At 42.7% G+C, this 22,031-nt stretch overlaps 1 protein-coding gene across 2 annotated transcripts in view; it reads left to right on the top strand.

Moving 5' to 3' along the window:
* Positions 1-22,031, top strand: part of LOC137546930 (mitogen-activated protein kinase kinase kinase 15-like) — a 246,622-nt gene that overhangs the window by 147,339 nt on the left and 77,252 nt on the right. For both annotated transcript variants that reach the window (XM_068269985.1, XM_068269986.1), the window contains 4 exons: positions 4,153-4,248; positions 6,157-6,244; positions 9,043-9,176; positions 9,665-9,792. In XM_068269985.1, the coding sequence (XP_068126086.1) occupies positions 4,153-4,248; positions 6,157-6,244; positions 9,043-9,176; positions 9,665-9,792 (446 nt within the window). The remainder of the gene's footprint in view (positions 1-4,152; positions 4,249-6,156; positions 6,245-9,042; positions 9,177-9,664; positions 9,793-22,031) is intronic.

The raw sequence follows: 22,031 nt of genomic DNA, 5'->3' as shown, positions 1-22,031 counted from the left end.
CTGAGAGGAAAACTGATGTACCAGGTAATGTCCATGTTTCTCTATGACTCAAGTGGGCGATGTTACAGTTTAACTGTGTGCTGACCAGAAAGTTGTTATGGGCAATGGCCATTTTCAAAATGGAGGACGTAAAATTCCCTTGATCACAGTGAACAAACAGGACGCGGGACAGGAGAAAAACACTGAGGAGTAGACCACATGGAAGGCAAGTATGACTTGTCTATGCTTATTTTTACTTTCAATTTTCAGTTCAGGTTTTCTTTAAAGCAAGACACTCTTATTTGTAATGAATCATGGCAGTAAACATATCCATTCGTTAGGGTATCATTAGCCCTCACCATCACTGAAAATGGGAAGTTAATTAGGAGCTAGTAAGGATATCCAAGGCAAAAAAGGACTTAAAAGCATTACATACATTTGTCAGCAATGTAATCTTGTAGAAGACTGCGTACTCCGTTTTACCCCCGGTAGTCTCCGATCCTCCGGTAATTGGCTCATTTCTAGGCTCCCGACTAGTATTGGTTGTGACCTTTGACCTGGAAGATATATGCCCGGCACATGGGCAGCGTGTTACTTCCGGCTGAGCTTGCCACAGTCTGTCCGCTCCCGGAGGCCTCAAGAAACAAACTGTGCATGCGCTGGGCATATATCTTCCAGATCAAAGGTCTCGGAACAGTACTACTCGGGGCCTTGAAACGACCCAAATACCGGACAGGAAACAGAGGGAGGGAACGGAGGACGCAGTCTTCCACAGGATTACATTGCTGACAAATGTAATGCTTTTAAGTCTGTTTTTTGTTGCCTCGGATATCCTCTGAAGTCTTGTAATTGGCCACTTGTGTAGTGTAGTGTAGTTATAGGGTGCTGTCATTGGAGAACTGTTGAAATAGCTACCAATTATGCTACTAGAACATCTGTATAAGGTTTCCTGGTGGGTCACCTAAACCATAATAGCGTACATAATTAGGCCCTAGAACTGCTCTACTGCAAGACCACCCGTTCACATATAGATGTTAGAGTGGCAGCAAACTGCCCCACTATTTTCTCTGAGCACCCCTGGCTGCATCTTCCCTTTCTATTTTAAGTCCTCAGCAGCCTTCTTCTTTGCGCTTGTACAATAGCATAACTGCTTGCTTCAGGTCAGGGAACAGCACGATCTGCCAGACTTTTCCAGTACTATTTCGTCCCACCTTCAGCAGCAAAGTAATACCATGGGAGTGCGGGGAAGTTGTTCCATTCTGGGCTTAGTCATGCACTGTGTGCAATGTATATTCACTTTTTTGCTTTTAAAATAAGTATTTCAAAGCAGTTGGAGGTTTCACAAAAGAAAATAGAAGCATTATAGCTGCTTCAAAATGCCTGCAAAAGTGGTGGAAGGATTTTGACGTGTGAACAAGCTTGGCTCACACAACTGATTGAAAATTTCATGAACAGACATCACATTGTTGTTGCCGTACATTGAACCAGAGTTCAGTGTGGCATATATTTCACATGGTAATTTCTCATAGGAAATCCACATAGCTAACATACCTGCAAACATGCACGGTTGGTGGGCAGTGACTTCCTGTCCGTGCCTGTTCCTGTCCGTGCCTGCATGGTGGTGCACGGAATCGTCACTGAACACATGCTGTTTGGAATACACAGATTGCGGCCAGACATTTTTTGGTTGACCTACAATTCATATTTGTATACGGTGTGCCTCTGAGAAAGGGCTTTTAGGTCATGAAACACGTGTCAGGCATTTTGATTGAAGAATAAATAGAGAACTTGTTCAGATAAAACCCCAATTTTTCTTGTCTGTTTGGAAATTGTATATTGAAGTATTTAGGTGTGGAACAGAACTATTCAATTTTATTTGTGCTATAGTGGTAGGCAGTGAGGACAGGTTTAAGAAACACTTTTACTGATTTAGAAATCTAAAAAATAGGCAAAGTACACAGCAAGGGAAATCCCAGGGATTCCTAATATTATATGTATTTACGTTAGAATGTTCACATTGCTTTCTTAATCATGGCATAGCACATACATCTAAGTGACAAGAGGTGGTAGATACGAAAACAAACGTCTAATGATTTTATTAATGATGAGGTATGAATCCTAAAACAAAATGGAATGTGTATGTCAGCTTTTCCATTTGCATTTTGAAAGTTGAACTACTCTACAATTACACTTTCTTGGCAGCCTAGAGAGATCATGAAGAAAGGGAAGTCTGCAACACACCTTCAATGCAAAAATGTTTTAAATATTTAATAAACTAAGAAGATTTTTTGCATTGAAGGTGAGTTGTGGACTTCCCTTTCTTCATGATTTGTTCCAGTGTCTGGCTTGCACGTCTGGTCTACAACACCTGCAACACAACCCTTAGGGTGGAGCAACGACTGTTTTCCGATATGGCCATGGCTCCCGTCATGCTGCAAAGCCGGAGCCCTAATTGCTAAGCTGTGCCACGGCTATAGGGATTCGGGTGTGTGTTGCAGAATGATTCAGATGGCAGCCCATTATAGGTATAGGCAGTGTTTCCCCACCCGGATCGCCTGCATGTAAACCCTGCAGATTTGGCCCAAATTCGAGCATAGTGGAAATGGACCCTCAGAGCCAGGAGGTGTGTAAAGAGCAGATTCCTTCCTAGGACATAGCCTAGACAGCTCACTGCAGCCTAACTGGCAACTAACAAGGCTCCCAGGATAAAGTGAAACGAAAACTAAAACCCCTTTAAGGCACTTAAAAAATGTTTGTTCTTAGAACATATTATGTTGTGGTTAATCTACTGGAGCAGAGGGGAAAAGCATCATTTTAAAATGCCACTTTCCCATATTGCTTCATGAGTTCTCCTAGTACAAGGATCGTCAACAATTGGAGGAAACTGTTTAAGTAACAGCAACTCTGTTCTGTCCAAACAATTCCTGGAAGACTCACTTGTAAAAATGAAAGTTTTATGTTCTTCAGAATCCACAGCCTGTCTTTGTTTGCTTACACAATTACTCACTGCTGGATCTGGTTTTTGTATTACTTCTCCCTTCTTTCCTTGTGCTATTTGGCCAAAAATAAGTCTTGCGTAAGCATCAAACATTTGGAATGCTTGGAATATTTTAGAAAGAAGCCATGTATAGTAGGTGGACTTTTCACGCATTTGTATTCTACACACAGTGGTGTTTCTTTAAAGAAGACCAACAGAGACTTATACATCACTGCAACAGGGGATAATTCATATCCATTTACAAACATAGTTTAGTTTTACATATGGATAAAATAACCTTAAGCAAGTATTAAACAGGATATTTAAAGAGGAACTGTAGTGAAAATAACATAATGAATAAAACTGCTTATTTTTACAATATTAATTTATATATTATTTAGTCAGCATTTGCCCATTGTAAAATCTTTCTTCTATCTGATTTGCATTCTTAAATGTACCACTGGTGGTGGCATCCTTAGCCCTGCCAGGTAATCTGTACGGAATGTTCGTTACTGAGAGTTCTATGCACAGAGTGAGATATTGCTTGCTCAGCAGTTGGAAAAAGCCGTTACTTCCAACAGTGCTACCAGGTTCACAGACAGCAAACTGTCAGGACTGTGGTCATGACATTACACTGTGGGAGGGGTTTCACCACAGTATCAGCCATATACTGTATATAGGGGGATCAGCTACTGATTGGAATGAAGTTCATATCTGGGTTAAAGTTGCTCTTGAAAGTAAATTAATCTGAAGGTGAATTTATAAAAACTGAGGTTTGAGTTCACGGATGGAATTTGGACAGATACTGTACATACCAGTACAGGCCACTAGAAGGCGCCACCGTCATCTGCACACATCCAGGACATTTCATCATTGTATGCAGATGGTCCTCAGTACTTGTACAGCCTGTTGTCAAGCCCAGATCTAGCCATTTATGCATCAGAGGTTCTATGCAAATAGGCTTCATAGAAGCTGGATTGGTAAGTTTCTATTCAAACTTGAACCCTGTATGGAGTTTATAATTTTTTTCTCCAAACCATTTGCAACATATGCATCACTTAAGTATTATACTACTTCCTCATGACAGTTAGGTTGTCATCCTGATGATATATATATTTGCGGTAATTCCTGTTTTATTGCTGCTTGTGTTTGCCTAGTTTCCACATGAATGAGACTTTTTTTGTTTTTGTTTACAGCATATCAAAGTTTGATGAGCGATGCTGCTTTCTTTATGTCCATGACAATTCAGATGATTTCCAGGTCTACTTCTCCACTGAGGATCAGTGTAATAGGTGAGTGTAATGCCTAGTTCACAGTGCTCAGTTGTGTTGCAGAATAATTTAGCATGTCAGCTTACTGCCCATACAACTCTATGGACCTGTTCTCGGTACTGCGTTGTAACTGATTGCGCTATTCTAACTCACTACATGCAGGCTTTGTATTATATTGAGTTTGCACTCAATATAATGCCTGTGTTATGCAACTGACCACTGAGAACATAGACTAAGTTTACCCTAAGGCTAGGTTCACAGTGGTCAGTTGCATCACTCAGACTTGAAACACAAATTTCCCTGCAAGCTCATGGTGAACCAGAACTCCTAGGAGTGAGCATTTGAGGTGTCCCATGGTGCATCACTGCTGAATATGCAAATCATCTTTTGTATGCAAAGTGTTAATATTAACAAGCCGACACAACATTGCATTCCAGCTGTTCTGGAGATTTTTTTAACTATCAGGGATGACAAAAGGATGATTTGTATTTTCAGCAAATCAGACAGAGGGAGGGAGCAGCAATACAAATGACAGAGTACTGGGCCTTCATCCTCTGTTCACGCTTTAGACACTGCCAAAGAACACAGGAGTACCGCTCTGCTTCCTTTAAACGCTCTATAGGCTTTAGCTATTTTAATACTTGTGATTGGAATGACAGATGTAACATGATGAATAAAATGTATAACAGAGACAAGCATTTAGCATCAGCTACATGAGATGCCAGCGTTAGCAGTGCAATCGGATGATCACATTGCACCTTAATGTTAAAAATAGCCATTAGAGATTTCCGGGCAACGTGAGGTAAATAAATAATCTGGCTGCAAGCCAAGCCAAAAGTGAGGCTCTGTAGTGCTCACTTCGGGCCTTAGCCCACTAACGCAGTTGTGCGCAGTTGTGTCCGCTTTTCAGCATCTGTAACATTGATGTGTTGCTGAAAAGCGCACACAACTGCGCACAACTGCCTGTGGCGGAAATAGGAGGTGCACAGAATTGTATTGACAAAATATGCTTCCATGCATGCACGGCTCTAATTTGAATGTGAAATAGTTTAAAATATCTGCGGCATCATAGACTTACATGACTTCTGGTCGCCGCGGGTAGTCGCCGCTAACGTACTGTTGTCACGTTAAATCAGGTATTTCCAGCGCATCGCATCTCGGTAGGTTAAAAAGGGTAATGTAACCCCAGTGTGGAAGGGGCCTAAGTGCTTTTGACCTCTGATTTTAGATAATTACGACTCTGTCCTATTGATATAAATGTTAACAGTTTTCTCTCCTGAATCTGTAATTCTGCCCAGTCTTGCAAATCATATAGCCTGGTCAGACTGTAAACCAGTCAGATGACAGTGTTATTTCCAGTTTCAGCTTGGCTTTGTTGTACAGGAGATTCGGAGCCCCTCCAGTTAGCTGGCTAGTGAGTACCAGTAGCTGCAAAGCTGTAATAAGCTGAAAATAAGCTGAGTTACCTGACTTGGTATGCAGTCTTGGGTGGGTATGTGAACCACTAAATACTCTACAAAGAATTATGAAGTCTTTGGAAAATGAAATGGTTCATAATATGTCATCTGTGTATTTAGATATCTCCCTGTGTTTTAGCTTTATGAAGCTGAGAGCTTTATAACATTGACTTTTTCCTCTTTCCATAGCTGTAAAATGACATGTAAAATATACACACACTTCTGGGCTTTTGTGTTATATATATTTATGCACTTGACCACCTTGTTATGCTTCAGATTGGTGCACTAATAAGACACTTAACTGAGCAACAACAACTGGTTTCTCCTCACAAAATGTTTTTTTAAGAGCTTAATGTAGCTTCCCTTCTGTCTTTACCAAACGTTATCTGATGACAAATGCCCTTTAACAGTATGCATTATTGATCTTTCATGTTGAGCTATAGCTTTAATGTATGTCTTCTACGTTTAACAGGTTTTGCTGTCTCGTTAAAGAGATCATCACAGATGTTGTAGGCAGCACGGTAGAGCTAGAGGGTGAAGCAGATGGAGATACATTAGAGGTGAGGCCACTGTCATAGGGGGGTGGATTAGATTTATTCTAAGATTGTGTTTTTATGTAGAATGTAATAGGCCCCTTTTTCATTTTCTAAATACCTTTCTTTCCTAATAACAGATGTGCAAAAAATAATTTAGTTAAAATAATGTTTTACTGTATATGATAATTTCATTAAGGTGTACACAATGTTAACTGTTTCAAACTGTTACCTGGTACAAACCTTCAGACACCCATGTTTAATAGCTGCTTAATTTACTACATTGGTGTCAGATTTAGGGCCTGTTTCCACTACACGCAGATTGGATGCAGAATGGATGCAGAAAAACAGACTCCAATGATTGCCTATGGGCCTGTTTCTACTAAACGCGATTTTTCTGATGCAGATTTTCCCATAGGCATTCATTGGAGTCATTTTTTCTGCATTCATTCTCCATCCAATCTGCGTGTAGTGGAAACAGGCCCTTACTGTTTTTTAATTACAAAGCATGATGCACAGTGGATGGCTACTTATGAGCCAGAGCTCAGCAACCTCATTCATTGATTTTTTTTTTTTTGTGTGGCTGAGAGCGTGCAGTACCTTGAAAACTCCATCTCTCTCCCAGCTTGAGCTTGTCATGTGATCCCATACATTTTTTAGGCTGCTTTCTTACAACTGAGATCTGTTGCAATAGTTTAGACATTTATCAACATATCTAAATATGGTATTATCCTTACTTGGCTAAACTAAAGCATTACATACAATAATCCTTTATTAAATCTCCGCTTACAATCTTAAGAGGGAATGCAATTGTATGTACCAGATTAGATTTGACATGTCTCTTAAATGTTGGTAGTACAGTACTGTATAGTACATTGCAACCTTGGTTTACGAGCATAATTCGTTCCAGAAACATGCTTGTAATCCAAAGCATTCTTATATCAAAGTGAATGTCCACATAAGGATTAATGGAAACTCGGATGATTTGTTCCACAATCTAAAAGTATTGATAGACAAATATTGAATACAAAGTACTGTGTGAAGTAAAAATGTAAAACAAACCTTTCACTATAACTAACAGAATCATTGCTATCTGTTGGCAGTAGCGCCGCGAGGCACCAAGCAGACCACGCGGCCGCTTGGGGCCTCAAGGTCTTAGGGGCCTGGGCGGCTCCGTGACGTCGGCGTGACGTCACTGTTTTCCCGCAGCCCCGCGGGGCTGGCAGAGCAGAGCAGGGCTACGGGAAGATGGCCGCCACCGCCGAAGCCCTGCTCTGGAGACTATTTATGTCTCCAGTACAGGGCTTTGGGTGGCCATCTTCCTGTAGCCCTGCATTCAATCAGCGCGGGAGATTGGAGGAGGGAGGGAGCTCCATGGGAACTGCGTGCCTTAGGAGCCGGCCAGGAGAGGAGACGGGGAGAGAAGACTTCTGCCAGTGCCAGATGAGTAAATTCTTTTCTTTTTGCAGCCCTAATTGCGTTTATCTGCTGAAAATGTGCCCTAATTGCGTTTATCTGCTGAAAATGTGCCATAATTGCGTTTGATATCTGCTGAAAATGTGCCCTAATTGCGTTTGATTTCTGCTGAACTGTGCCCTAATTGCGTTTGATTTCTGCTGAAAATGTGCCCTAATTGCATTTGATTTCTGCTGAAAATGTGCCCAAATTGCGTTTGATTTCTGCTGAAAATGTGCCCTAATTGCGCTTGATATCTGCTGAAAATGTGCCCAAATTGTGTTTGATTTCTGCTGAAAATGTGCCCTAATTGCGTTTGATTTCTGCTGAAAATGTGTCCTAATTGCGTTTGATTTCTGCTGAAAATGTGCCCTAATTGCATTTGATTTCTGCTGAAAATGTGCCCTAATTGCATTTGATTTCTGCTGAAAATGTGCCCTAATTGCGCTTGATTTCTGCTGAAAATGTGCCCTAATTGCGTTTGATTTCTGCTGAAAATGTGCCCTAATTGCGTTTGATTTCTGCTGAAAATGTGCCCAAATTGCGTTTGATTTCTGCTTAAATGTGGCCCAAATTGCGTTTGATTTCTGCTGAAATGTGGCCCAAATTGCGTTTGATTTCTGCTGAAATGTGGCCCAAATTGCATTTGATTTCTGCTGAAATGTGGCCCAAATTCTGTTTGTTTTCTGTTGAAATGTTGCACAAATTGCGTTTGTTTTCTGCTGAAATGTTGCACAAATTGCGTTTTTATTTTCTGGTGTCTGGGGTAACTGTTGCTGCATTTATTATTTAATGGTCATAGTTGGCTATATTTGCTGTGCTACGGTTAAGCTCCGCCCATACAATGTCATGGCCACGCCCATCTTGCGGCACGCTGTGCGCGCCTCAATCACCCCCACATCCATTTTTCCCCGCAAACAGCCCCGCCCCAATCCGCCCTCCCGCTCCACCCACATGTCATGGCCACGCCCACTTATGCGGGATAGCCACACCCATTTTTCGCCGCGGCGCAGGATAGGGCCACTTACTATAGTCCACTTGGGGCCACAAAAACCTTAGCTGCACCCCTGTCTGTTGGCTTACCCCAGCCTTTTTTTTGTGGGACTTTAACAAGGAACTTATGCAATGACAGTTGCTTTTGCCTACTTTTAAAGATTTCACGGAAATGTTACATTCTACAGTCCCTACACTCAGATTAAGTGCAATTAAGTACAATTATGCAGCGTCAAAGGGAGACAAAACCATCGGCTTAGGTGTGATGACGTGATGCGCATATACGTGCTTGTGTATCAAGGCATTGCTTGCTTATCAAGTCAGGATTTTATAAAAAATGTTGCTTGCCTTACAATGGTCCTGTGTTCTGTTTTCAGTATGAATATGACTATGATGAAAATGGGGACAGAGTCATCCTTGGCCGAGGTACTTATGGAGTAGTTTATGCTGGCAGAGACCTCAGCAATCAAGTCCGTATTGCAATAAAAGAGATACCAGAGAGAGATAGTAGGTGAGCCCTGAATAACTCCTTTAACTTATAAATTATTATATGTTTGCTATGTTTAGAGACATGGTAAGGGCTTTGTTTTGGTATCATACATTAAATGACATCCTTAGAATTTTCTAAAGAAAATGAATAAAAATGGTCAATATGAAAAGTGTGCTTTTTGTTTTAAAAATGTAATGTATTACAAAAGATGAAAATGAAAGGAAACAAGGTTGTTGTTCTTCATTTTGTTATCCGGACCTTAATGACCGGCTTTATTTACTACACGCAAATTAAAAACGTCATGTGTATGGCTAGAGATTTTCATTGAGAACTGAAATCCTCATAATTTTGAGCTGATGCTTATGTTAATTTCATGCAAATGTATGCGGTTTGGAATTGGATCAAAATCATTGGTTACTGCATATGATTGGTCCATTGTTGCTTATGAGCCTTCGTGTACAGTATTAGACTCTGGTCTGCTGTAAGAATCCTGGTTCCTTGTGTTACAGATATTCACAGCCACTTCATGAAGAAATTGCCCTGCACAAGTATCTGAAGCATCGCAACATAGTTCAGTATCTGGGCTCTGTTTCTGAAGATGGGTATATCAAGATCTTTATGGAGCAGGTGCCAGGAGGTCTGTATGAATTACTTTCTGTGTTGCTGGTTAATGTGACACTTTTTCAAAAATGGGAATATCTGTTGCTTTCATGGTTCTATATGACAACTAATTAGAAGCCTTCATTTACTACGCCATCTTCATGCATGTCCAATAATAAGAACAAAAGTGCATTGGAATAACAAACAGATGGTCTGCTAATACTTATTTGGATTTGCCATCTTTACCTGCCCCGTAAGTTATGTAGCTTTTAGTAATTCATTAATTCATTCATTTAGTACTTTCCTTGACTTGTAAACACATATTTCACAGTGACACACTTCACATATTTCACAGTGACACACCCCCAGTGATGGGGGTCAAGTATGGTAGATTTAACTAAAAATTAGTGCGATTGTTGCTTATCACTAAACCACTGTCCACTAGTAGTGTAATGTCATGCTATGCATATGTTTGTCTTTGGGGAAAGATATTCTACAGAAATATCTAGGTGCAAACTCTTTTTTTATTGGTGGACTGCTCCCCTATACACAGATATAGTGCTTAAAGGACACCTGAAGTGTGAGGCATATGGAGGCTGCCATATTTATTTCGTTTTAAACAATGCATATTGACTAGCTTTCCGGCTGATCCTCTGCCTTATAGCCATAACCTCTGAATAAGTGTGCAGATCAGATGTTTGACTAAAGTTTGACTGGATTTGCTGCATGCTTGTTTCAGGCGTGTGGTCCAAACACTACTAAAGCCAGAATCAGCAGGACTGTCAGTGTCAGGCAGCTGGTATTGTTTAAAAGTAGTACATAAATATGGCAGCCTCCATATCCCTTTTACTGCAGGTTTCCCTTAAAGCAAACCCAAGGAGGTCAACAAAAAAACAAGATATTTACCTAGGAAGAGGGAGTCTTCCAACATCCTTGGATATGCTTGGAGGCTGTCCAAACAAGATTTCCACTTTTGCATGCCAAGAAAAAGTTATGTTGAGAGCTTTCTTCTAGCATGACTCAATACTTGGTCTTGTTTCCTTTTCTATCACTGCTGTGGACAATGATGATGAACAATAGTGGGGTGTGGAGCCATAGACTGATTTCACAATGACTTCAAACAATGTGAGGACATTTTTGATGTATTGTATAAGGTTATCTGTACCGACATTGTTATGACTATACTTACGTTTCTCTTAAAGGAAAAGCCGCAGAGCCTGTGGCAGTGCTTCATATAGTGACAGAGACAAAGGAGCAAGCTTCATGAAGTATAAAAGAATGTATGAGCAAAGACACATATGCAGTTACACTCATTTTAAAAGAATGTAACTAGTCCAGTCTCATACATTTCTTAGGTTTTCACTTTCAGTGGCCGCATCTCTATGATGTGTGCTTACCATTGTCTGGACTGTTACCACACGCCTGCAACAATTAACCCATTTCAAAGTCAGTGCAATTACATATCAAATTAAGTAAAATATAAGTGAATAATTCAAGTAAAAGTAAGGATAGGAACCAGGGCAAAATCAACTTGTAATATTTACATTTCTAAGTTACATTGAGCTGTAGTTTTTTTCTTCACAGAAAGTATTCTCATGCTCTCGTTCCCTCCAGATCCATAACACAAATGTCTGATGTAAATTTTTTTGCTTTTCAAAATTAGAGATTTGAGCCTTTGTTTACATATAGTTTCAGTATGGAACCTCATCTGCATGCCTTATCTCCAATCCAAGCTGCTTGCCTATTTACATTTACAGTAACACAATACTAATAGCACATTAGCATCCAATTACATAAAACATGTCTAGGAATTTCTCCAGGTCTTCTATCTTTACAGTATGATGTATTCTCCATCCCCAAAAGGACCGATCATACTCACCCTCCAGGCTTCTAGCTATCCACATACTGTGCCCCCTTTCTCTAAAGCAAACCATTCTCCATAGATGTACTTGTAATAACCACCTTTTGCTCCGGCACCAGCAAACTCATTAGCAGGAGTTTGCAAACATGACTCCTCACACAGCAAGCAGGAGATAGACTTTTCTCAGGCTTCTTCAATGTTTACGGAGTTTATTCAGAAAACAGATATACAGATAGATACAGTTAATCTTATCCTAGCAAGCAAAGCAGATCTTCATATTTCTTGGCGTTACCGCTCTTGCCTAACCCCCTGTGGTAGTTAGTCAGGTATTCTTATATCTACTCTATGTTACACTAGACTACCTATGTACAGCATACATCATATCAGATTACAGAAAGGAATGAACATACTTAGAGAAATAATTGGGTTCCAGTCAGCCTTTAGATCTAGTGGGAAAGTCAGAAGCAGAATGAGCTCTGATCGCCCACCTCCGTTTTAATACCGACTAGGAAAGAGTTAAATGTGACATCATATTCGCCCTCCCCTAGACCAGACTATTGGTTGGGCCACCTCGTGTTGTCATAATACCCACCCACTCGATTAATATTTAATGTCACCTTTCCTTTACTTACTGGAATGTGGATGTTTAGTAAATATGGCTGATGTTTATTGTTCCAGTGGCGTACAAGCTGAGGTCAGAGAGACCTGCGGCCTTGTCCACAGAACAGCTTCTTGGTATGTTCTAGGTCTGCTGACAGAACTGCAGATTTTCTCTTTAAGAGAAAATCCCTTAAAGGGCATGTCTACTCATTAAGCCTTTTTGACTAACTCAGTCCAAATAACTGAGGCCTACTTAAATTATAACAATCCCCCCTAAAAAGGCTTGACCCGCAGATCCCAGCTTCTGAACCCACCCGTACCTGGTTTCTTTCTTAATGTTTCACTTTTCGATGTTCGTGCTCACACAACTTCTCTGCTCTCGGTGGTTACCCCTTGAAGAGAGAGAGCACGACCTCTTGGTCTTCCTGTAACCAGGCTCTCTGGGGAGGCCCTACTTCTAAGTCCCTCTATACCACATGCTCAGCATTTGCGTCACTTGCGTATCACTCACAAACTTGCATGACCACAGAAAAGTGAAACTCGTTTGTTTGTTACTCAATGGAGCAGTGCCAGGTGCCTTCTAAAAGAACGCCTTTATACAATCAACTCCATCACCGGTACTACTAAACCTATACCCGTAACCCTGTATATCCCTTAATTTAAAAATATTGGTTCATGAGATTGTTTATGAGGCACCAATCTCTGGACCAGGTTAATTTGTTTTACGTAATTTTAACACGCAACCTCACCTGGATAATGATGCCTAAAGTTGTCATCCCCATCCAGACGACCAGTGGGTGTAGAGAGAACTTTGGAACTGCAGAGGCCCAGTCCGAGTGTCCCTGGAACATCACCGGAAACCTTTTCCACCAGGTCAGACTGGAACTCACCTGCTTATTTTTGTGTTCTACCTCGTTAAGATCACCTGGATCATGGTGAAATCTTACCTCTAACTTAGTGTACTGTTTGTTTAACCTTTGTAACAAAGTGTGGTCGTCTTGGGTCAAAACCTGTTCCCCTTTGTCCCATGTCTTGTTATCTTTCATGCTGGGAACTTCACGTGAAACTTTGAACTTTAGAGTTCTCTTACCAATTTGAGAAACAACGTCATCAAACCTGGATGACTGGATCCATATGGGATCTCCGCTCACCCAATATGTTCCCCTTGGAAACTCCCCCTTATCGGAACAATTATGAGAATATACCTTGAATGTATCATTAGACCTTATGTTAAAAAACCAAACCTTTCCTTCAGCCACCGGAACTATCGGTTGGGCTTCAGGGTGGATCTTTTGAATGGTAGCCTCGCATTCTGCGTTATTGAGCCCGCAGGCTTCTTCACTAAATTTGACTTGCCCCGGCCAACGCAGGTACTTCTGCAAGAATTGCCCGCATGAGGACAACTCTACTTGTTTCACCTCCCCGTCTAGCACCAAAAAAGGTTGACCTCTCAGGTCCTGGTGTAAGCCACGGGTTGAGGTGGGAACTAAGGAAGTGGCGGTGCCTAAAGGAATGTTGCACCGTTTCCATTTGTTCACCCAAACATCTCGAAGCTGCCATGCAAAAGATCCTTCTCCAGAAAAATTAATATTCCTCCCCTTGTCCAATCTCAGTTGCACAGGATCCTTTAGCATCTCCCTGACAAAATATGCCCCCAACTGTCCTGATTGGACCTCTTCCCCCCTTATGTCCTGAGGCACACTATGTACCTGAGGTCGGGAAGACTGTACTCTCTGCAATCTTTCGATTAAGAGTACCTCTTCACTTACCCAACTAGCATGAGGATAAGCGGCTGCATATGGACTGTGTAATATCGTCCCCTGTTGTGACCCGTGTAGTGTGGATGGGGTTCCCTGTGTTTGCTTTCCCTCCCCCGGGACCGCTCTCCCCACCCTCTTTGTCACCTGGAAATTTGGCTTGATCTCGATTTTTACTTCTTGTTTCGAGAACCACCAACCTTCGGCTTTCCAGCCTTTACGTGTGTATAGTTGTTTCAGAGGCACTCTCTGTTGGTAGCTCCAGAGTGTGATGTTGTCCCCTGCGTCTCTCCGGTAGGAGAATTGACGCCTCCTGCTCGTTCCTCTCCAATCTGGAACCATCTCACTCTGCATAACCAAGACAAGGTACCCCTGAATCACACACTCCACCTTTTGCATGTACCCATTGTACTGCAATGTACCTTTTAACAAACCTTTGGATCGGTGCATCGATTCTGGGAGTGTGGCATTCAATAGCAGATTTACACAGCCATTCAATTCCCACTGCCCGCACACCTGACCCTTTAGACCTTTCACCCACATTGTGCCATGAAATTTGATTTCTCCTGGCACAAGTGCTCTTTTCCTCCATCCCTGCATGGTCCATCTGTGCCAAGCGGAGGGAGGTGTGAAAGGATTAGTACCTTGGTCACCAAACATTAACATGCTTGGGCCTTGCATTCTCATTAACCCCTTATTATACATGAGAATGTCCTCTCTTCGTTCTCCTAGGACGAAATGGCAACCTAGGATCACCATCAGCACGGTACTCTTCATTATAAAAGCACCACCTTGGGAAAGAAAAACATTAGCACTTTGCACTATGCTTTGCTCAGTCAGTTTTTTTAGACGTTTTCCGATCTCAGGAACCTCGGTTTTTAGTCTCTTTCCCATTTCAGGAATCTCGTGTTTTAGTCTCTTTCCAATTTCAGGAATCTTGTGTTTCTCCAAACTTAGATTGGCATCTGGAACCTTTCGCTTATCCAACTGACATCTCCATCTTTGCTGCCAGCACTGCAGCTGTCTCGAGCCCATATTACCAAACTCCTGAAAGTGAAATACAAACAAATCAATTCTTATTAATGATTTGGGATTCGCCATGCGGCTTGTACTCTGTACACTTGAAATTGATCAATATATACCGTAATTGATCTTGTTGCTTTATGGTTCTCATCTCATGAACTCTGTTTACTCTTTTTGGTAGATTGGAGTTACACCTCACCCCCCTACCTCAGTACTATTCTCAGTACTTACCTGTTTAAAATATGCTCCCGCGGACTTCACCTCTGGAAGCTCTCACCTCATTGCAGCTCCTTCCACACACCCCCCCCCCCCCCCTATCTGTCCATGCGCGGCCGTCGCATGCACAGATTACGGATGCCACACCTGTTGCTGCTTTGCAGGTGAGCCTGCAATGCTCTTACTCATTTTCGCATTAACTTATCTAGAACTTCATCGCGATACCAGCTCTGCTAGAAGTTCTGTGTGTTGTACCCTCTGATCAATGTTTGCCGTGCCACTACCTTCATACTACCAAACAAAACGGTTGCCTCCCTGTAGGAAGGAGCACTCTGCACTTAGACTACACAGGGTACAGGGCTAAGCATTCCAGCGTCAAATGCCTGTATGCAGATCCCTGAATGCCCACTTGGTAGGTAGTCCAATGGCAAACACTGTACTGATACACCGTCACTCTGTAAATGGCAATTGCTGCATCCCTATAATTGCCCCTTGAACTGCTTCCAGTTCTGTTCTGTGCTAAACTGAATCAGAGCTGGAGAAAAGAAGAGAAAAAAAATATATATATATATTTATGACCAATCGGTGGGCGAGGAAAAACACGCTAACAGCCCAGCAATGACATCTTTGTCAATCTCTGGTCCTGTCCCTGACACAAAAAACCCCCCCGAAACAAACACTCTGCAGTCGCCGCGAGTACACCTGGATTGGTCAACTCCTTTCTTTCTCTCTTTTCCTTTCCCCCTCTCCAACTATGCACTGTCCCCCTATCTCTATGGGGAACACATGCTGCACCGCACTTTAAGGTGCCTCACTTAAAGGAATAATCCCATAAGCAACCCAGTACAGATACTTCCCTGATCTGCGCAGCACTTGCAAATCACTCCCTGGGGACTATCTGACTTATACGTGTTTTCCTAGCTGGGAAACACTTCCTATCCGTGAGCCTGCAACTTGCTTGGCTCACGTATGCGGACACCCCCTGTGTCCAGACTTCTTCTGAGGAAATCATCTGGAAGCCAAGAAACTCAGTAGAATCTCTCTACTGTCCCCACTCTGGACCCCCCTCCCACCAGCTGCTTCCGTGCACGGCGCAATGTGCACAGCTGTGACATGGGACGTGGGATCCCCCCAGCACATACTCCCCCCTGCCATCGGGGCGTGCCTATCAGTGGGCGCTTCCCGCCCCCTCCCCTCCTGATACATCATGCAGATGGGAGTGGCTTTCTCAGAAACCCGACGCCATGTTGAATCATGGCATGCCAGCCAAAATGGCTGCTATCAATCTCCCGTAGCAACCTCTTAATCCTATACACATTAGGAGAAAAAACAGTTAGAACATACATACAATGTATATGCACACTAAACATTTCAGCAGAAAAAGCTCTTCCCCAAGCTTAGCATACCGCTCTATACACTCTCGGATGGAAAAACATCCCAAAAGAGAAATACCAGAAATTCCACTGTGGAGTCTCTTATCTCTGAACCACAGACTCTACCCTGCAGAACATCTCCCCAAAAAAAAAAAAAACCTACGTCCGAGCCCCATACAGTAGCACCACCCACTATCTCAGCTGTGACTCTAACTGTTGCATACCTTCAAAGCGACCCAGGGACGTGTGCTGCATGCATCTGTATAGCTCCCCGAGAAGAAAAAAAACATACTTCCAACAGCTAACACAGTGCCACTGTTATAAACTGTTCTAAAAACGCACAGCTATCTCTCTCTCACTTTTCTCACTACCAGTCTCCTCTCTCTTCCCTCCCTCTCCTTCTCCTCTCCAACTCGAAAGCCTTAGCCCCCCCTTATCTCTCCTGCGGGGGACACCCATATCTGGCAAACCTCCCAGCCTCACGCTGTGACACACGGGAGAAAGAGAAAGAAAAAAAAACCTGAAACTGCACGCAGCAGCCACTAGCACAACCCGAGAGAGTTAAAAAAAAGCCAGTAAAAACACACACTTGAAAATTTAGAGAGAAAACACTGCTGGAACAAACTGTCAACATGTAATACCAAAACACTTGCATTAGAATTAAACAAATGAAACACTATACTTGCCTGGCTCTACAGACTTGTACCGACTTCCAATCCGATCAGCTGACGGCAAGTTCTTTCCACGAGTCGATGGACCTCGGTGAGCGTTTACTGAGCGTTCTCTCAGCGGATTCTCCGGTCCCGAAGGTAACTTGCTCAAAACCTCTGCCTGGGATACCTCACCACGGAATCCTTTGTTCGGCTAGATTGCGTGTACATTACAATCCAAATAAAACAGGTCCATGACTCGCCACTGATCATCACTCGGATTGCAGTCCGTGTGTTGGCCTCTCTAGCGGCCTCCCACACACCACTTATCCTCTTGATAAGCATTCCAGTCCGCGTCAACTCCGCTTGTGTCGCTGTGGAATATCTTGAAAACTAGATAACAGACTGACATCTGGCCCGGTCCTTGCCTGCCTTTTCTGCTAGACAGCGCAGCTGGGTTCACGGCACCAATTGTAATAACCACCTTTTGCTCCGGCACCAGCAAACTCATCAGCAGGAGTTTGCAAACATAAACTCCGTAAACATTGAAGAAGCCTGAGAAAAGTCTATCTCCTGCTTGCTGTGTGAGGAGTCATGTTTGCAAACTCCTGCTGATGAGTTTGCTGGTGCCGGAGCAAAAGGTGGTTATTACAGTACTGTATTTTTTGGACTATAAAACGCACTTGTTCTCCCCAAAAGTGTGTGGGGGGGGAAAGTCACTGCGTCTTATAGTCCTAATGCAGGTCGTTCCTGCCAATACGAAACTCCAACCCGCGGCAATGTCAGGGACTCCCTGTACTGTGCTCATGCAGAGGAGGACACAGGGACAAATGGAGGACACAAAAGGGCATATAGGAGGACACAAGGGGGGCACATAAGGATACAAGGGGGATAGAGGAGGGCACAGGGAGATACAAGAGGTACAAGGGGGCATGAGGTACAAAGTGGACATAATCCACAAGATGTCCCTTTACCATAGATGCACCAGGTTTAGTATATATATCCCCCCCCCCCCCTGGTTTTTGTCTTCTAAATCTAGGTGCGTCTTATGGTCAGGAGCGTCTTATAGTCCGAAACATACGGTACTTTCAGTGGCAGGCTAACATAGGCGTCTCCTCCAAACTCCAGCACTGTATGTCACAACTACCCTTGCTGCATCCAACAGAGGTACACTCTGGACACATCCACTGATACTCCCTTCCATAGGGCTTAGTAGAATAGCAAGGTAAAAAGCCCCCCTGAATCAAACAATTGTAATCATATCAAGAGGCACCTAATAATGTTAATATCAGGGCCTATAAATATGAAAAAATTGGGAGGATAACGTCCCTTCCCTGAGGACAAAGACTCAATTTGATAATGTTACTGGTAAGGTTAAAGCCCCATCTACATGATACTATTCTTTGTGCGATTCGATTAAGATTCTATTTACGATATGATTAAGCCCAATTTACATGATACGATTCTTTGTGTAATTGAATTACTATTCTATTTACTATCCGATTAAATCCGACATGTCCGATCGGGATTCGATTTGATTCAATTTGATTTGCCATTGTATTGAATCGAATTGAAACCCGATTGGACATGTCAGATTTAATCGGATCATAAATAGAATCGTAATCTAATCGCACAAAGAATCATATCGTGTAGATGGGGCTTAAAATCCGTCATGTACAATTGGGATTCAATTCGATTTGACATTGGTTTGCAATGGCAAATCGAATCGAATCCCAATCTGACATGTCAAATTTAATTGGATCGTAAATAGAATCGTAATTGAATCGCACAAAGAATCGTATCATGTAGATTGGGCTTAAGACTTAATTTATTACTACTGGTAGATATTACTGGCTTCAATAGATACGCACAGAACGAAACCTATTTCCTATTTTTGGGGTCCAAAACCTCAAAACAAAAGACACAGACTGAACCGCCACTGGCAAGAGCACTTTTTTGATCATTCACACAATGTTAGCCAACTTTGCTGGTGTGTTTTGGAAGAAGTCTTTTTGCTAGAAATTATTGACCCCACATTTGTACTTCTCCAGAGAAAGTGTTTTTGGATTGACAAATTAAGTATGCTTAAACCATATGGCCTTAGGCCTAGTTCACACTAGGTCCGGAGACCTGAACGGACGGTCCGGGTTTACTGCATTTTCACGGACCATGGATACCGGGACGGGTAGTGAAAAGCAATGGGAAAACTGATCCCCCTCTACACAGGCAGTTTTTGACACAGAAATGGATCCGTTTCTGTGTCCCAGCCTGTGGGTGAGAGGGGTATAGCAGCTGGAGGGGTATAGCAGGCAGGACAGGGGTGGCAGCAGGGAGGAGGGTCCCCCCCCCCTCACTTGGGTCCCTCGTCCCCGCTACCCCTCCAGCTAGTTTCACATTTAAAAATCATTTTAAATCAATATAATGTAGCAGGCGGCAAGCGAGGAGCTTACTTCCTTGAGTCCCACCACTGCCGCGTCACTGTAATGCCGTCCTCTGATGTTCATTGGACGGCATTACAGGAAGTGACATGGCGAGCAGTGGAGCGCAAGGAGGTAAGTTCCCCGCACGCCGCCTGCTACAGATCCGTTCTGCAGGGACGAGTGTGAACCTAGCCTAAGGCTTCTTGCACACAGGGACGTTACAGGCACATGTTACAGCAATGTAACACAAGTGGGCTGTTCACACTACATTGTAACGCAGAAAAGTGCTGCATGCTGTGCGTTCTCCACGGCTAAGTCGCGTTAGACTGTTTGCACATGCTCAGTCATGTTGGGGAGGAGGTGAGAGCGGCCGGGCACATGGCAAATTAATATTCACTGCACTCAGTGACGTGCAGTGTTTACTTCCTGGAGCGGCCGCTCTGTGCGGCGATTGGCCGGCCGGGACCACGTGATGCCGCATGCGTCCAAGAGTACGCATCACGGACGCCAGAGTGAGCTGCACAACGCAGCTCACCCCGACGTCCACACCAGAGAGCACCAGGCGTTGCATAGGGGCACATTATGTGCCCTATAATGTCCCCTAAACGCAACGTCCTGGTGTATAACTAGCCTTAATGAGGACTTTGGTTTAAAATGTTTCCTTTAGCTGCACTGTTCCATTCCCTCCTATTACAACCGTTCACATTAATAACATTGTATTTGCATTATACTTGCATACATTTTGCATTATATTTGTATGCTATTTTGAGGATGTTCACTTTAAGAATTGTGCCCGTCCTCTGTAGGTGTGTTTTATGTTAAGGTGATATTTTGTGTGTCATAAGTCTGTAGACTAACAGGCTCTTCAGAAAGGGCTCCCGCCTTAAACGTCGTGCTTGTCTGCATTGTATACACTGCGTAATAAAAGGAATTGATCCGTAATTGTGGTTGAGCTCAGGTCATATCTGCTTTCTAGGTATCTAGACTTTGCTTGCCAAGAGAACTAAAAGCAAGGATGAACCGGTTGATTTTTGTGCCAGGCAGGTACCAGTCGGTTGTGTCTTTTGTCCCAATTTATGTCTAATTTCAAGTTTCTCCAAAGTACCTTGGAGCTGTTCCTTTGCACACCATCCTGTATAGTTAAATAACTCCATACATGTTTTAATCTCTCTGGAGAGGATCATTTTAAATATATAGGGTTTCCTCTTCTTGAAAAAATCGTTTGTCCCCCTGTTCCAGATGTAGTCCAAGTTCATTAAGAAGGTAAGGTCATCCTGCACATCCAAGATGGAGTAGGGGGTGGGGTAGATCCATCTATTAAAGATGGTCTTCCTAGCTGCAAACAAAATTAAGGGTCCTATGTCAGATAGTGAGGCATCATCTCATTTGGTTGTGTCTTTACATGCAGTTAAATAAATACAAAATTGTTGTTGTTTTTTTATAATTCTTTTTTTCGTTTTTTTTTTTAGAAACAAGGAAATTTCATTCCAAAACTTCTCTAGGACATTCCCATATATAGTGAAAAAGATTAGCGTTTGGTGTTTTACATTTGGGACATGCGTTGGCAGTAGGCAGGTGGTGTCCTGTCAAACGCATAATTAGATTTGAACTTTAACAATTGGTGCGATTCTCATTTTTTTCCCATCTGTGCATCTCCTAGGTAACTTTCCCACCCTTTAAAGTTATGGATTATTTTTTTGTGAGATATTGAGACCTCCCATTGTCATTTGTAGAGCAGAGAGGGATAATTTCTCTTTTCCTGGATTCAGGAAAACATTAAAAGGGGTCAGTTGGGCTATAGGTGTGATTTGACAAAGGATTTTAGTTGCGCGTACATAAGATAGTGACTCTTTTGGATATTGTATTTCCTTAATATTTCTATAAATGACAGCCACCTATGTTCTTCAAGGTTGCCTAATTTGGTGTTGCCTAGCTCTTCCCACTTGATATATGCCTCGTGCATCATTCTCGGGGGGTATCCTGGTAGGCCCCAAAATGGCATGTATTTGCAAACCCTCCAGGGTAACAGAGGTGAGCTCTTTCCATGCCACTATGGTGTCCCTTATTAACTGGCTATGTTTGAGCCTGGGGGTAAGAGTGGACCATGGGGAGTGCAGGAGGCCCCTCAAACTCCATTGTTCAGCGATTGCACTCTCCAAAGCATAATTCAAGAAGAAGCTTGTCTCAAAAATCCAAACAGCTCGTCCCAATCCCGAACATGTCTTATTAGACAGACCAGGTTGTATCTGCGGACATCCAGCAAAATTTAGTCCTATATGTAATTTGGGGAGCTGCTGATTTTGATCCTTGCTTTTTACCCTACCCATGTAAAAGACACAAAGGCGTTATTCAAACAATAATATTGGATTTTTTGAA

Source organism: Hyperolius riggenbachi, chromosome 2 (genome assembly GCF_040937935.1).
Source record: "Hyperolius riggenbachi isolate aHypRig1 chromosome 2, aHypRig1.pri, whole genome shotgun sequence".
NCBI classification, from domain to species: domain Eukaryota; kingdom Metazoa; phylum Chordata; class Amphibia; order Anura; family Hyperoliidae; genus Hyperolius; species Hyperolius riggenbachi.
This window is presented reverse-complemented; position numbering and strand designations above follow the sequence as displayed.